We start from the raw sequence: 16,958 nt of genomic DNA, 5'->3' as shown, positions 1-16,958 counted from the left end.
TGTGGTCTCCTTGTGAATATTAGAAACGAAGAGGGCCCCTGGGAGGCAACCAAGGGCCTCGTGTTGCAGGTTTTTCTTGAGACAGTCTCGTTCTTGTCACCCAGGCTGGAGTGCACTGGTGTGATCTCGGCTCACTGCAACCTCCACCTCCCAGGTTCAAGTGATTCTCCTGCCTCAACCTCCCAAGTAGCTGGGACTACATCATGCGCCACCATGCCTGGCTAATTTTTGTATTTTTACTAGAGATGGGGTTTCACCGTGTTGGCCAGGCTTGTCTCCAACTCCTGACCTTGGGTGATCCTCCTGCCTCGGCCTCCCAAAGTGCTGGGATGACAGGCGTGAGCCACCGTGCCCGGCCACCTCTCGTTCAAATTCTGTTGCAAGTGACAAACCCAGTCCAAACTGGCTTGGGCCAAAAAAAGGATATTTATGAGCATTAGCACCTTAGTCCCAGGGTTAGGCTACTTCCAGGTGCTCACACGCTGTCAGGAATGTGTCTGGAACCATCGCCTGGCTGAACCTTCCTCTACAGTGGCTTCTTTCCCAAGCATATTCTCACCTGGAGGTGGGGTGGCAGCAACAGCCACCCACAGCTCCAGGCTTTCTTTCTGTCCGTTCAGCATTGGAGGCAGAAAGAGGAAGTGCCTCTTTCCCAAAATGTGAAAGTCTCAGAACCGATTCTCAGTCCAGCACCTTGAATGAGGCATCCACCCTGACCCAATCACTGTAGCCAGGGAGAGGAGTAGATTCTGGTTGGTCAGGCCTGGATCGAGTGCCTGCCCCTGGAGACAGAGCTACATGAACCACACCGGAAACCACAGGACCAAGAGTGGGAGGAGATGACTCCCCAAAATGAAATCAGTGTCGCCTCCACAAGAAAGAGAATGAGTGGGCCGGGCGCGGTGGCTCACGCCTGTAGTCCCAGCACTTTGGGAGGCTGAGGCGGGTGGATCACCCGAGGTCAGGAGTTCAAGACCAGCCTGGCCAACATGGTGAAAACCCATCTCTACTAAAAATACAAAAATTAGCCAGGCAGGGTGGTGCGTGCCTGTAATCCCAGCTACTCGGAAGGCTGGGCAGAATCCCTTGAACCCGGGAGGCGAAGGTTGCAGTGAGCCAAGATGATGCCACTGCCCTCCAGCCTGGGCGACAGAGCAAAAAAAAAAAAAAAAAAAGAATGAGTGCTTCAAGCTGCAACCACGGAGCTCATCAGCAGATGGCTGTGAGTTTTTCCAAGAGGGCAGCGCGCTGTGGGTGGAGGGAACGGTGTATGTGGAGCTTAGAGGCAAGAATAGGTTTGGCCCTGGAGCTTAGAGGCAAGAATAGGTTTGGCCCTGGGTCGGGCCAGCTGCCCGAGGAGCTTAGATTTGTAACCTGGGGCGGAGATTCTCAAACAATGAGATACCACGCAACGTGATATTTTGGGCTTGACACGATCCTGTACGCACACCTACATTTTGATGCCTCTCTCCATGATTAATTTTCCCGAGGAAAAATGAAACTGCAATTATTCGTCCACTTGATCAGCAGTGACGGTAGCTCCAAGAAGCTGATAGACAAGATAGGTATTGAGTTAAGTGCAATTACACGCTTTATAACTGTGTCGACATTCCTTTCTCTAGCAAACCAGAACACACGCGAGAATGACATCGCAGACGTTACCCAGGTGTCCGCCTTTTTTTTTGTGACAGAGTCTGTCGCCCAGGCTGGAGTGCAATGGCACGATCTCAAAGTGGTCATCCCAAAGTGGTAGGATGACAGGCGTGAGCCACCGTGCCCAGCCTACTCTGACCTTTCGAGAGGTAACCAGGACTGGTTTGTGCCCTCAGCTCACATCCTGAGGGAAGTCCAGTGACCTCCAGGAAATATCTGCCAATTGTGGGAAAAGCTAATCCTGGCTCTAGACAAGAGCTTCCGCCAGTTCTCCATTCATCCTTCCTTCATTCAACCTGGCGCTTTGGGAGGCCAAGGTGGGTGGATCATTTGAGGTCAGGAGTTCGAGACCAACCTGGCCTCCTGAGGCGGAAGAATTGCTTGAACCCGGTAGGTGGAGGTGGCAGTGAGCTGAGATGGCACCACTGTACTCCAGCCTGGGCAACAGATTTTTTGTTTGTTTGTTTGTGTGTTTTGAGAGGAGTCTCACTCCGTCGCCCAGGCTGGAGTGCAGTGGCGCAATCTCGGCTCACTGCAACCTCCGCCTCCTAGGTTCAAGCAATTCTGCCTCAGCCTCCTGAGTAGCTGTGACTACAGGTGCGTGCCACCACGCCAAGCTAATTTTTGTATTTTTAGTAGAGACAGAGTTTCACCATATTGGCCAGGCTGGTCTCAAACTCCTGACCTCATGATCCGCCCACCTCAGCCTCCTAAAGTGCTGGGATTCCAGGCATGAGCCACCACGCCCGGCCCATTCAACCAGTATATATTGAAGGAATGCTTGCCATGTGCCAGGATCTCGGTGAGGCTCTTGGGATATAGCAGGAACAAGAAAAAGACCCAAATCCCTGCTCTCATGGAGTTTACACTCTAGCAATGAATAGAGACAATACGTAAGGAAAATATGTAATATATGAGAAAGAGATAAGTGCTAGGAAAATAAGCAAAGCAGACAAGGGGAGAGGGAGTGTTGGTGTGTAGTTTGCAGTCAGGCAAGGCCTCACAGAGGAGATGACATCGGAGCGGGGACCTGAACGAGGAGAGGAAGTGACTGCTGGGATCTGGAGCAAGAGTGGTCAAGGCAGAGGGAACAGCAAGGCAAATCCCTCGAGGAACGTGGAGTCTCCTGAGAGGAAAGGGAAAAAGGCTGGGGGCTGAGAAGAGTGGCAGAGGAAATGGGTACCTTCTCCTTGATTCTGCAAAAAGGCCTTTGTGTGAGCAGCTTCCCTAAAAGTTTGGAGCGATGAGAGGAGTTTGCACGCAGCAAAGCAAATAACCCATTCTCGATGGTCCTAGAATCACATTGCCAGTGGGGACATCTCACTGACCTTTCCTGGAAGGCGCAGCGTCCTGCGTGTGCTCCTTGCTCCGTCTCTACCCGACTCTCCTTGGAGTTCCCCTCACACGGTGCCCCAGAGTTTTCCTTTATTTCTTTATTTAGAGATGGAGTTTCACTCTTCTCACCCAGGCTGGAGTGCAGTGGCTCGATTTCGGCTCACTGCAACCTCTGCCTCCCGGGTTCCAGCAAGTCTCCTACCTCAGCCTCTTAAGTAGCTGGGATTGCAGGTGCCCGCCACCACACCTGGCTAATTTTTTGTGTTTTTAGTAGAGACGGGGTTTCACCATGTTGGCCAGGCTGGTCTCCAACTCCTGACCTCAGGTGATCCACCCGCCTCAGCCTCCTTAAAGTGCTGGGATGACAGGCATGAGCCGCTGCGCTCGGCCACCTTTGCACGTTTCAAGACTGGTCTCTGTCTCTGCAGAACTACAGGCTACCCATTGCGGGCACAGGGGCTTCCCTTTTTCATCATCCATCCCTTGGACATCTCCCTGTCCCCTTTCTACCCTCCCTGTCTCCATAAGTGGATGAGAACAGGGCAGGAATGCATTTTCCCACTACCATACATTGTATCTGCACACACCCACCTTTTCTCTCTTTCTCTCTCACACACATTTTGGAAGGTGATACTGTCAGTTTTCTCTTTAAATAGCCATTTTTGCCATCTTGATACAAATAATTGTCTTTTTTAGGCCGGGTGCAGTGGCTCACGCCTGTAATCCCAGCACTTTGGGAGGCTGAGGTGGGTGGATCATTTGAGGTCAGGAGTTCGGCACCAACCTGGCCTCCTGAGGCAGGAGAATCATTTGAACCCAGGAGGCGGAGCTTGCAGTGAGCCGAGATCACACCACTGCACTCCAGCCTGGGCAACAGAGCGAGACTCCCGTCAAAAAACAAACAAAAAAACAAATAATTGTCTTTTTTTTTGTCCATGAGCCTTTGTAAATATATATGACATCCGTAGAAAAAGAATTCCAGGATTTTCCTCTTATGTGTTTTCATCTTGCTGCTTCACAGTCCATGCTGCCAACTGAGTACAATGAAACCAAACCGGTGGGATGGAAGCAGATTATCTTCCATTTTTCTTTTTTTTTTTTTTTTTGAGACAGAGTCTCGTTCTGTTGTCCAGGCTAGAGTGCAGTGGCATGATCTCAGCTCACTGCAAATTCTGCCTCTTGGGTTCAAGCAATTCTCCTGCCTCAGCCTCCCGTGTAGCTGGGATTACAGGCGCCCGCCACCACGCCCAGCTAATTTTTGTATTTTTTTAGTAGAAATGGGGTTTCACCATGTTGGCCAGGTTGGTCTCGAACTCCTGACCTCAGGTGATCCTCCCACCTCCGCCTCCCAAAGTGCTGGGATTACAGGCATGAGCCACCATGTCTGGCCTTATCTTCCATTTTTCTAGATCTCTGAGTTGCACATCAAACCTGGGGCTGATCCCTCCACGCTCAGTGAGCCTGCCTCTGAGGTTCATAACAATTTTCCCAGCTCTATGATCATCAGTGATTTCAAATTCGTCAATGTAACCCCGCTTCATCATCACAGTGAGAAACTGGATGAGGACTTTAGAGCACGACCCAGTAAGAACCTGGCGTTTTGGGCGCGGTGGCTCATGCCTGTCATCCCAGCACTTTGGGAGGCCAAGGCGGGTGGATCACCTGAGGTCAGGAGTTGGAGATGAGCCTGGCCAACATGATGAAACCTTGTTTCTACTAAAAATACAAAAATCAGCCAGGCATGGTGACACACATCTCTAATCCCAGCTACTTGGGAGGCTGAGGCAGGAGAATTGTTTGAACTCGGGAGATGGAACTTGCAGTGAGCTGAGATTGCGCCACTGCACTCCATCCTGGGAGACAGAGCAGGACTCTGTCTCAAAAGAAAAAAAAAAGAACCTGGCGTCTGCCTCTCTTTTCGGCACTGTTGATGCTGTTGCCAGTATCAGCCAGGATATTCATATGCACCATTGTGGTGGCGTGGAAAGATGGCGGAAAGACTGATAGAAATAATTTTCTTTTTTTTTTTTTTGAGACGGAGTCTCGCTCAGTTGCCCAGGCTGGAGTGCAGTGGCGCGATCTCGGCTCACTGCATCCTCTGCCTCCTGGGTTCACTCCATTCTCCTGCCTCAGCCTCCCGAGTAGCTGGGATTACAGGCGCCCGCCACCACGCCCGGCTAATTTTTTTGTATTTTTAGTAGAGACGGGGTTTCACCGTGTTAGCCAGAGATGGTCGCGATCCCCTGACCTCCTGATCTGCCCGCCTCGGCCTCCCAAAGTGCTGGGATTACAGGCGTGAGCCATTGTGTCCGGCTAGAAATAATTTTCTTTCTGCCTGCTTTATTTTTTTTTAAGGAAAAGTAGGAATAAGTAGCCCAACTTCAGAGCGAGCCATTTACACGGTACCCAACCTTGTGCCGTGTCACGACCCTATGATGCGGTTCTGGAGGCTTCAGGGGACGGAACCAGGCAGGCAAGCAGGTTGTCGAGCTCCAGTTTCTTCCCCATTGCTGAAAGAAGGAAGGCCTTTCTTTAGTCAGGAGAGCTGGGAGTGGAGGATTTGGGTAGATTTTTCTGTTGGAATGAGCAGCCTTCCATTCTCTCCCCCTTTCAGCTGTCTTCAGAGCCTCCTTTCAGGACCCTCCCTTCTCTCCTGTCCCCCACCCCAAATACACACCAGAAACCTCTCCTGAGCAAGGAGGCCACTTTCTTTGTAGGACGGGTCTCAGGCTTATCAGAGGGCGAAAGCCACCATCGTGGCTGCAAATCCTTATGTTTGAAGGGGATGGAGGAGGATGAGAAAAGAAAGGAGAGAGGACTGGGCTTGCTCACTCATTGTCCTGAGGGTCACTCCCGTTCCTACTCTGTTGGCATCTGAATTTGTGGATTCTCCTCTGTCTACAAGGAGGGAAGCACACTTGAGTGGCGGCTGATGGCTGGGTCTTCCCTTCTTATCTCTGTTTTCCATCTTAGTTATGATTTCTTCCTCCTTCTCCTTCTTGTTTTTCTTCTTGAGATGGAGTCTTGCTCTGTCGCCCAGGCTGGAGGGCAATGGCATGTTCTCGGCTCACCACAACCTCCGCCTCCTGGGTTCAAGCAATTCTCCTGCCTCAGCCTCCCTAGTAGCTGGGACTACAGGCGCCCACTGCCACTTCTGGCTAATTTTTGTATTTTTGGTAAACATGGGGTTTCACCCATTTGGCCAGGCTGGTCTCGAACTCCTGACCTCAAGTGATTCACCCGCCTTTGCCTCCCAAAGTGCTGGGATTACAGGCGTGAGCCACCATACCCAGCCTATTCTTCTTAAAAAAATTCTTTTTTGGCCGGGTGCGGTGGCTCACGCCTGTAATCCCAGCACTTTGAGAGGCCGAGGCAGGCGGATCACCTGAGGTCGGGAGTTTGAGATCAGCCTGACCAACATGGAGAAACCCGGTCTCTACTAAAAATACAAAAAATTATCTGGGCATGGTGGTACATGCCTGTAATTCCAGCTACTTGGGAGGCTGAGGCAGGAGAATCACTTGAACCTGGGAGACGGAAGTTGCGGTGAGCCGAGATGGTGCCATTGCACTCCAGCCTGGGCAACAGGAGTGAAACTCTGTGTCAATAAAAAAAAAAAAAAAAAAAAAAAATTTCTTTTTCTTGTAATTTCCATGTGCCCTAGGGAGGGATCTCAGAGGGATTGCTTTGGAACAGGCAGTCTCTGGGTAAGGTCCAGAGCTCACAGACCAGCCAGAATTCACACTGGGATGGCTGCTTCTGCTGGCTCACAGTGCCAGGCTGTGACTAAGCCAGGGTCACGATGAGTCACCTACAGCAGGAAAGGTGCTCTTGTCCCTCCTAGCCCCCCACCCCCCACTTCCCCTGAGCAGGCCCAAGGGTGTGTAAGGTGAGTCCAGAAGGGCTGTGTTATTCATTAGACCATAATCCACAGCTTACTGCTTTTTTAAAAATGTAGATTTCTGCCACCCATTCCTCCCAATTCCTATCTCAGAAAATTGAGGGTAGAGCAGAGTGACCACAGCTATCTCTCATTCCAGGATTTGAACCCTAGCTCCTCACTCTGCAACCGTGTATCTCTGGACACGTTACTTAAACTCTCTGAGCTTCAGTTTTCTCTTTTGTAAGATGGGGATACTTGTCAAATAAGGTTGTTGAGAGGATTAAATAAGATGATCCATACAAAGGCAGTCAGCACTGTGCCTGGCAGACGGTCATCTCTGAGTAAACGTTAGCGGTCCTGAACGCTCATGGAGTACCTCGTAGACTAGCCGCTTGGCCTGGCAGACGGTCATCTCTGAGTCAATGTCAGCGGTCCTGAATACTTATGGAGCACCTCATAGACTAGCTGCTTGGCCTTTGAGGACATACACAGAACTGCAAATGAAAAATTACAGTAAAATGGGTAAGAGCTGTCATGGGAATAATTTGGACGTACTGCTGTTGATGAAGAGAGGGAGTGATGGGATGGTTAAGAAAGAAGACATTTGGGCCGGGTGCGGTGGCTCACGCCTGTCATCCCAGCACTTTGGAAGGCCAAGGCGGGCAGATCACAAAGTCAGGAGATTGAGACCATCCTGGCTAACACAGTGAAACCCTGTCTCTACTAAAAAAAAAAAAAAAAATACAAAAAAAATTATCCAGGCGTGCTGGCGGGCGCCTGTAGTCCCAGCTACTCGGGAGGCTGAGGCAGGAGAATGGTGTGGACCCGGGAGGCAGAGCTTGCAGTGAGCCAGGATCACGCCACTGCACTCCAGCCTGGGCGACAGAGCGAGACTCCGACTCAAAAACAACAACAACAAAAAAGAAAGTAAGAAAAAGAAAAAAAGAAAGGGAAGACATTTGAATTTGAGACTCCAAAGTGGGTAGAAGAGCATTCCAGGAAAAAGAAACACAGCGTTCACATAGGAGCAGTTAAATGAGACTGTGGACTGGCACAGTGGCACATCTATAATCCCAGCTACTGAGGAGGCTGAGGAAGGAGGACCCCTGGAGCCCAGGAATTAGAGTCCAACCTGGGCACCGTAAGAAGACCTCATCTCTTTTTTTTTTTTGAGACAGAGTCTCACTCTATCACCCAGGCTGGAGCGCAGTGGCACAATCTTGGCTCACTGCAAGCTCCGCCTCCTGGGTTCACGCCATTCTCCTGCCTCAGCCTCCTGAGTAGCTGGGACTACAGGCGCCTACCACCATGCCCAGCTAATTTTTTTTTTGTATTTTTAGTAGAGACGGGGTTTCATTGTGTTAGCCAGGATGGTGTCGATCTCCTGACCTCGTGATCCACCCGCCTCAGCCTCCCAAAGTGCTGGGATTACTGGCGTGAGCCACCGCGCCCAGCCGACCTCATCTCTTAAAAAAAAAAAATGATGATGATTATTATTATTTTAGAGATGTGGTCTCGCTCTGTCACCTGGGCTGAAGTGCTGTGGCATGATCATAGCTCAATGCAGCCTCGAACTCCTGGGCTCAAGTGATCCATCCGCCTCAGGTTCCTGAGTAGCTGGGACTATAGCTGGATGTGCCACCATGCCCGGCTATAAAGAAAAACAATTTTTTTTTGAGACGGAGTCTTGCTCTGTCACCCAGGCTGGAGTGCAATGGCGCGATCTCACCTCACTGCAACCTCTGCCTCCCGGGTTCAAGTGATTCTCCTGTCTCAGCCTCTCGAGTAGCTGGGACTTCAGGCACCCGCCACCACACCCGGCTAATTTTTTGTATTTTCAGTAGAGATGAGGTTTTGCCATGTTGGCCAGGCTGGTCTCGAATTCCTGACCTCTTGGCCTCCCAAAGTGCTGGGATTACAGGCATGAGCCACCATGCCCGGCCAGAAAAAAATTTTAATTAAAAAAAAATGAGCCCGGCCAATATGGTGAAACCCCGTCTCTACTAAAAATACAAACATTAGCCGGGTGTGGTGGCGGGTGCCTGTAGTCCCAGCTACTCGGGAGGCTGAGGCAGGGAGAATCGCTTGAACCTGGGAGGCGGAGATTGCAGTGAGCCGAGATCGCGCCACTGCACTCCAGCCTGGGTGACAGAGCAAGAATCCATCTAAAAAAAAAAAAAAAAAGACCGTGTCCCAATTTTATGTTCTATGCTCTGAGCTAAACTGGGAGTTTGAACACCTGAAGACTGTTAAAAGTTTTACACAAGGCAGCAACACATTCAGATTTGTATACATATATATTTTTTTGAGACAGGATCTCCCTCTGTCACCCAGGCTGGAATGCAGTGGCGCAATCTCGGCTCACTGCAACCTCCGCCTCCTGGGTTCAAGCGATTCTCCTGCCTCATCCTTCTGAGTAGCTGGGATTACAGGCACCTGCTAACACGCCTGGCTAATTTTTGTATTTTTAGTAGACACGGAGTTTCACCATATTGGTCAGCCTGGTCTCGAACTCCCGACCTCAGGTGATCTGACTGCCTCAGCTTCCCAAAGTGTTGGGATTACAGGCGTGAGCCACAACGCCCGGCCAGATCTGTATTTTAGAAAACAGTGGGAGCTGTTCACAGTGCAATTAGGGGACGCACAGTGCGGCCAGACGAAAGAGCACCAGCAAGCAAGACACTCATAGGAACACAGTCCAGAGGCGATCATGACGGCAGTGAGAGTAGGAGATGCCCCTGGCTACAATTTAGTGTTTAGAATTATCTGGGCAGGTGACCCCAAAGCCTCAAAAGAGAAGAGAACTCTGTACTTCACGTGGCTTGGCACACTCTGCTCCCTTTGCTTTGAATGTCCTTCCCCGCCGGGCGCAGTGGCTCACGCCTGTAATCCCAGCACTTTGGGAGGCCGAGGTGAGCAGATCACAAGGTCAGGAGATCGAGACCATCTTGGCTAACACGGTGAAACCCCTTCTCTACTAAAAATACAAAAAGTTAACCAGGCGTGGTGGCGGGTGCCTGTAGTCCCAGCAACTCGGGAGGCTGAGGCAGGAGAATGGTGTGAACCCGGGAGGCAGAGCTTGCAGTGAGCCGAGATCGCGCCACTGCACTCCAGCCTGGGCGACAGAGTAAGACTCTGTCTCAAAAAAAAAAGAATGTCCTTCCCCATTTGTCATTCAGCAGTCAACACATGCTGCCTCCTCTGGGAAACCCTCCTGGATTACTCCACAGACTGGATGTGGGGGCTCTGCTCTGTGTTCATGTCCGTTTCCCATAATAGCATTTGTCAGCATTTGTCATCCTTTTGTCATCCAGTTTCCTGGTTCCTCTCACTGGTCTGTGAGTTCGAGGAGTGCAGGGCCCAGCCTTGATCACCTTTGCACCCGCAGTGCAAGTGGAGTGTCAACAACAATGTCCTAGGTGAATCAATGAAAATGAGAACGTCAGCTGGCCTGTAGAGAAGCTGGAGGAACGAGCAGAAACGGACCGACGTGGCCGGGCGCGATGTTTCTCGCCTGTAATCCCAGCACTTTGGGAGGCCGAAGCGGGTGGATCACCTGAGGTCAGGAGTTCGAGACCAGCCTGGCCAACATGGTGAAACCCCGTCTCTACTAAAAATACAAAAATCAGCCGGGTGCGGTGGCTCACGCCTGTAGTCCCAGCTACTCGGGAGGCTGAGGCAGGAGAATCGCTTGAGCCTGGGAGGCAGAGGTTGCAGTGAGCCGAGATCGCGCCACTGCACTCCAGCCTGGGCGACAGAACAAGACTCCGTCTCAAAAAGAAAAAGAAAAAAGAAACAGACTGATATCGCAGGAAGCCTGGCCGAGAACTCAGGCCCCAGGGCCACACGCATCTTCTCTCCTCCAATTCTGTCTGGGAGTCGCTGCCTAGAAGTCCCGGGTCGTCCAGGAACCGCAGCCCAGAGAAGCATCGCTCTGTCCGCGGCACAGGCGCACTTCTCTGCGGAAGCCGCGAGGCCCCGCCCCTCGGGCCCTAGACCCCGCCTCCCATCCTCCGCAGCTCGGGGCCGGGCAGGGCGGCACCGCCCATGAAGCCGCATGCGCAATGCGCGCGCGAGGCGCCTTGCCCTTCTCCCAATGGCGGGCCGCGGGCCCCTTCCCGGCAGCCTCCCTCGGGCAGGGAGCGCGTCATTTCCGGTGGGGAAGGCCCGCGGCTGCCGCCGCCATTTCGGGCGCTGCTGTGAAGCTGAAACCGGAGCCGGTCCGCTGGGCGGCGGGCGCCGGGGGCCGGAGGGGCGCGCGCGGCGGCGGCACCCCAGCGTTTAGGCGCGGAGGCAGCCATGGCGGGCAACTTCGACTCGGAGGAGCGGAGTAGCTGGTACTGGGGGCGGTTGAGTCGGCAGGAGGCGGTGGCGCTGCTGCAGGGCCAGCGGCACGGGGTGTTCCTGGTGCGGGACTCGAGCACCAGCCCCGGGGACTATGTGCTCAGCGTCTCAGAGAACTCGCGCGTCTCCCACTACATCATCAACAGCAGCGGCCCGCGCCCGCCGGTGCCACCGTCGCCCGCCCAGCCTCCGCCCGGTGAGGGACTGACGGGACGGCGGGCCCTGGGCGGGGTGAGGGCCGCGGAACTCCCAGCCTGGCTGGCTGATCCTCGAGAGCGGACCCTCGGGGGTCGTGGGCAGAGGGCTGGGTGACCGTGGCAGGGGCCCTCCGGCTGCTCGGGCTCTCTCCCACCCGGGGAGCAGGAGTGTGGGGGAGGAGGAGCCGCGGACCGAGGCCCCGGGGTGTGCCTGGGGCGGGCAGCCCCGGGGAAGGGGAACTGCTTCGGCCCCAGGGTGGGGCTGGCTCCGGGGCCAGGCGCAAGGGTAGGGCAGGGCAAGGCGACGTGGGGACAAAGAGCTGAGGGAGATGTTGGCACTGCGGGGGCATCACTTGGCAGCGGCGCCCAGAATGAATCCGATAATCCTACAAGTGGCTTTTAGGCTGGAAACGTTTCCTGCCGTGTTGGAGAGCCGGGTTTGGCCGTGCTCCCCTGGTGGCCTTTGGTAGGAAGTCACCACATACTGGCCGGGAGGGATGGAGACACCCTCAGGAAACCGGTCAGTTTTTTCCTTTCTTGGGCATTTTTCCAAAATCTTTGTACCGTCCTCTTCCCCCGTGGAGGACGAAGGTGGTGAACTAAGTGATAGAATAGTGGTAGAAGAAAGCCTTCAGTGACCAGCCCAACCCAGTTTAAGGCGATGCCTGGCTGTGTGCAAGAGATCTAAGCGTCCAGAAGACTGTCCGCCGTTAGAGGGTTCTGGTTTTCAAAGTGTTGAGTGGAGGAAAGACATTTTATTCCAGAAAATAAACCAGAAGCGAGGCAATGGAAACAGACCCTTCCCTGGAAGTGACTGGAACTTCATTTTCCTTGGACTTAAACATTGTCAGTGTGTACTTCAGGGCGTGACCTTGCTCAGTAAGATGGGGCTGCGGGCTGAGTCTTCCTGGATATTGGGAACAGACTCTACGCCAAGAACCTAAATTACCTGCGCTGGGTTTTCCTTGCCAGGGGTCCCTGAGATTGACTGTCTTACCGATGCCGTTGGAGTTGATTTGAGAGTGTTTTAAGGGAATAGATAGATACCCTTAGTACTGGAGATTTGTGAGGTACAAAGTAATTCTGGGGTTCTCATTGTATGTGAACCTGTGTAACAGCATCAGGAGTCCTCGTGCCTTCACACTGTTGCCAAGTCGAAGCAGTTTCTTCTTGGCCAGCTGAGACTGGGTTCAGACTAGTCTCATATGAATCAGGAAGCTCTTGAGCCATCCTTTGTAGACTTGCCCTTGTAGGATAGTTCTAATTTATATTTACTCGCTCCGGCCAGGAATAGAGAATTGGATAGGCAGTCTCTTTGTTGTTAACACATAACAATTTTTATTTTACTTTTTTCTAAGACAGAGTCTCGCTCTGTCACCCACGCTGGAGCTCAGTGGCGCAATCTCGGCTCACGGCGATTCTCCTGTCTCAGCCTCCCAAGTAGCTGGGATTACAGGCACCCGCTACCATAACCAGCTAATGTTGTATTTTTAGTAGAGACGAGGTGTCACCAGGTTGGCCAGGCTGGTCTCGAACTCCTGACCTCAGGTGATCCACCAGCCTCGGCCTCCCAAAGTGCTGGGATTACAGGCATGAGCCACCGCGCCTGGTCAACACATACCAATTTTTTTTTAATTTTTCTTATTTATTTCTTATTTATTTATCTATTTTGAGACGGAGTCTCTCTCTCTCTGTCGCCCAGGCTGGAGTGCAGTGGCCCGATCTTGGCTCACTGCAACCTCCGCCTTTTGGGTTCAAGTGATTCTGCCTCAGCCTCCCAAGTAGCTGGGATTGCTGGTGCGCATCACCACCACGCCCAGCTAATTTTTTGTGTTTTTAGTAGAGATGGGGTTTTACCAGGTTGGCCAGGTTGGTCTTGAACTCCTGATCTCAGGTGATCCACTCGCCTTGGCCTCCCAAAGTGCTGGGATTACAGGCGTGGGCCACCGCACCCAGCTTTGTTTGTTTGAGGCGGAGTTTCGCTTTTGTTGCCCAGGCTGGAGTGCAATGGTGCGATCTCAGCTCGCTGCAATCTCTACCTCCCCGGGTTCAAAGGATTCTCCTGCCTCAGCCTCCCTAGTAGCTGGGATTACAGGCACACGCCACCACGCCTGGCTAGTTTTTGTATTTTTGGTAGAGTTGGGGTTTCGCCAAGTTGACCAGGCTGGTTTTGAACTCCTGACCTCAGGTGATCTGCCCACCGCAGACTCCCAAAGTGCTGGGATTACAGGCGTGAGCCACCACACCCACTCCAACACATAACCATTTTTTAAAAATGAGTATGGGGTCTATAAGCTCACAAATTATCCTAGATCTTTCTCATTGTGGCCAATTTAATAGTATTATGAGATGGGAATATTGATGTACCTGTGTTGGCCCTGAACCAGATATATTCTACTTTGATGCCACCTGCATGGTATCTGGGGTTTTGCATTATATGTAGTCATATGATGGCAAACTGTCCTTGAAACTCACTTTTTAGCCTTTTGTTTGTGTTTGTTGGTTGCCACAGTTGAAAATGGCAGCAGGCAGGTTTGTTAGCTTGATATTTTTTCACATCTTAGCATAACAATTTTATGTCTCAACACTTACCTTGATAATGGAGCACCACCTTTTCAAAACAGATAAGAACTCAATTCTTTGGCTAAGGAAAGAAGGTGAAGATTGCCAAAGTTTATGGATGGGGTGTGGAAAATTCACGAATATTGTGATAATTCTTTCTGCCATGTTGTACCCCATTTTCTACAATTCAGTTGCTGTCTTTTTCTCTCTTCTGAGACAGAGCCTCTGTCACCCAAGCTGGAGTGCGGTGGCATGAACACAGCTCACTGCAGCCTTGACCTCCTGGGCTCAAGCCATCCTCCCACTTTAGTCTCCTGAGTAGCTGGGACTCCAGGTGTATCCACCATGCCTGGTTAACTGTTGAAAATTTTTTTGTACAGATGAGGGGTCTCACGGTATTGTCCAGGCTGGTCTCAAATTCCTGATCTCAATAGACCTCCCGCTTCAGGCTCCCAAAGTGCTGGAATTACGGGTGTGAGCCACTGTGCCTGGCCAGTTGCTGTCTTTTTTTTTTTTTTTGAGACAGTTTTTACTTTTGTCTGCCACGCTGGAGTGCAATGGTGCGATATTGGCTCACTGCAACCTCTGCCTTCTAGGTTCAAGCAATTCTCCTGCCTCAGCCTCCTGAGTAGCTGGAATTACAGGCGCCCACCACCATGCTCAGCTAATTTTTGTATTTTTTTAGTAGAGATGGGGTTTCACCATGTTGGCCAGGCTGGTCTCGAACTGCTGAACTCTGATGATCCACCCGCCTCGGCCTCCCAAAGTGCTGGGATTACAGATGTGAGCCACCAGCGCCTGGCCTGTCTGTATAACCTCAGAATTACTTTGTACCTCACAAATCTCAAGTACTAAGTACTGAATCTTTGTTCTCCCCCTCACCAAGTCCTTTTGAAGTCACACAGAGAAATTTCTTGAATTTTAGGGAGGCGTATACAATATTAATAACTAATGTTTATTGACTGGTTATTCTGTGCCAGGTACTTTGAGTACTTTATGTACCTTATTTCACTTACTGTCTAGGACAATCTAGTGAGATAAGTAATATGATCTCCATTTATTAAAATATTCCCATTTTATACAGGAGGAAACACTCATAGATTCAGTAACTTGCTTAAGGTCACACAACTAATAAATGACTTTCAGAAGTTGAACCTAGGCATTCTGACCTGAGAGCTGACCCTTTTACACTACGCTCTGTCAAAGCCAGCGTTCTTTTGGCATCTCAGCAGTGCACATAGAGGTCCGCTTCCTCAATACTTTGCCTCTGCCCTGGAGTCTAAGACTTGGTGTTTTTTGTTTTGTTTTTTTTGGACGGAGTTTCGCTCTTGTCCCCCAGGCTGCTACAGTGCAGTGGTGCAATCTTGGCTCACTGAAACCTCTGCTTCCCAGATTCAAGTGATTCTCCTGCCTCAGCCTCCCGAGCAGCTAGGATTACAGGCATGTGCCACCGTGCCCAGCTAATTTTTTTTTTGTATTTTTAGTAGACACGGGGTTTCACCATGTTGGCCAGGCTGGTCTCGAACTCCTGACCTCAGGTGATCCGCCCACCTCGGCCTTCTGTTTTGTTTTTTTTTTTCCCCACTGTGTTGCCCAAACTGGAGTGCAGTGGCTGTTGTCAGGCACGGTCATAGTGCACTACAGCCCTTAACTTTGGGGCAGGCAGCCCTTCTGACTCAGGCTCTGAGTAGCTGGGACTACAAGCACATACAGCCGCATCCAGCCCAGTTTTTTTAAAGACCAGAATTAAAGAATGGCAAGAAGAGGCCGGGCGCAGTGGCTCATGCCTATAATTCCAGCACTTTGAGAGGCCAAGGAGGGTGGATCACTTGAGGTCAAGAGTTCGAGACCAGCCTGGCCAACATGGTGAAACCCCGTTTCTACTAAAAAATACAAAAATTAGCTGGGCGTGGTGGCGGGCGCCTGTAATCCTAGTTGCTGGAGAGGCTGAGGCACGAGAATCACTTGAACCCCAGAGGCGGAGGTTGCAGTGAGCTGAGATCGTGCCACTGGCTTTATCATTCAGATAATACACATCTGCTATCTAAAGTCAATGATGAAGAAGCTTTTTAAAATTGTTATTACTTTTTTTTTTTTTTTTTTTGAGACAGTGTCTTGCTCTGTCACCAAGGCTGGAGTATAGTGGCGTGACCTCGGCTCACTGCAAGCTCCGCCTCCTGGGTTCACGCCATTCTCCTACCTCAGCCTCCCAAGTAGCTGGGACTACAGGCGCCCGCCACCACGCCCGGCTAATTTTTTGTGTTTTTACTGGAGACGGGGTTTCACCGTGTTAGCCAGGATGGTCTCGATCTCCTGACCTTGTGATCTGCCTGCCTCGGCCTCCCAAAGTGCTGGGATTACAGGCGTGAGCCACCGCACCTGGCCTATTTGTTTTGTTTTGTTTTGTTTTGTTTTGTTTTGAGAGGGAGTTTCGCTCTTGTTGCCTTGTCTGGAGTGCAGCGGCATGATCTCAGCTCACTGTACCCTCCACCTCCTGGGTTCAAGCAATTCTCCTGCCTCAGCCTCCCAAATAGCTGGGATTACAGGCATGCGCCACCATCCCAGCCAATTTTTTTGCATTTTTAGTACAGACGGGGTTTTGCCATGTTGGCCAGGCTGGTCTTTAACTCCTGGCCTCAAGTGATCCGCTCGCCTCGGCTTCCCAAAGTGCTGGGATAACAGGCGTGAGCCATCACGTCTTCCTACAGAGTATATTTTGTGTACACAGTACATAGGTGAAAATTATATGGAATGGCTTAGGTGTCGTTTTTATCTTTTTTTTTTTTTTGAGACAGAATCTCACTCTGTCACCCACGCTGGAGTGCAGTGGCGCGATCTCGGCTCACTGCAAGCTCCGCCTGCTGGGTTCACGTCATTCTCCTGCCTCAGCCTCCCAAGTAGCTGGGACTACAGGCGCCCGCCACCACGCCCCGGCTAATTTTTTTTGTATTTTTAGTAGAGACGGGGTTTCATCGTGTTAGCCA

At 51.4% G+C, this 16,958-nt stretch overlaps 1 protein-coding gene across 2 annotated transcripts in view; it reads left to right on the top strand.

Annotated features, from left to right (window-relative positions):
- Positions 1–11,020: 11,020 nt before the first annotated feature.
- CRK (CRK proto-oncogene, adaptor protein) overlaps positions 11,021–16,958 on the top strand; it is a 35,024-nt gene continuing 29,086 nt past the window's right edge. For both annotated transcript variants that reach the window (XM_054459722.2, XM_054459721.2), the window contains exon 1: positions 11,021–11,411. In XM_054459722.2, the coding sequence (XP_054315697.1) occupies positions 11,171–11,411 (241 nt within the window). In that variant the 5' untranslated portion in view covers positions 11,021–11,170. The remainder of the gene's footprint in view (positions 11,412–16,958) is intronic.

Source organism: Pongo pygmaeus, chromosome 19, assembly GCF_028885625.2.
Source record: "Pongo pygmaeus isolate AG05252 chromosome 19, NHGRI_mPonPyg2-v2.0_pri, whole genome shotgun sequence".
Classification (NCBI taxonomy): Eukaryota; Metazoa; Chordata; class Mammalia; order Primates; family Hominidae; genus Pongo; species Pongo pygmaeus.
The sequence above is the reverse complement of the archived record's forward strand: the minus strand, read 5'-3'. Positions and strand labels throughout refer to the sequence as shown.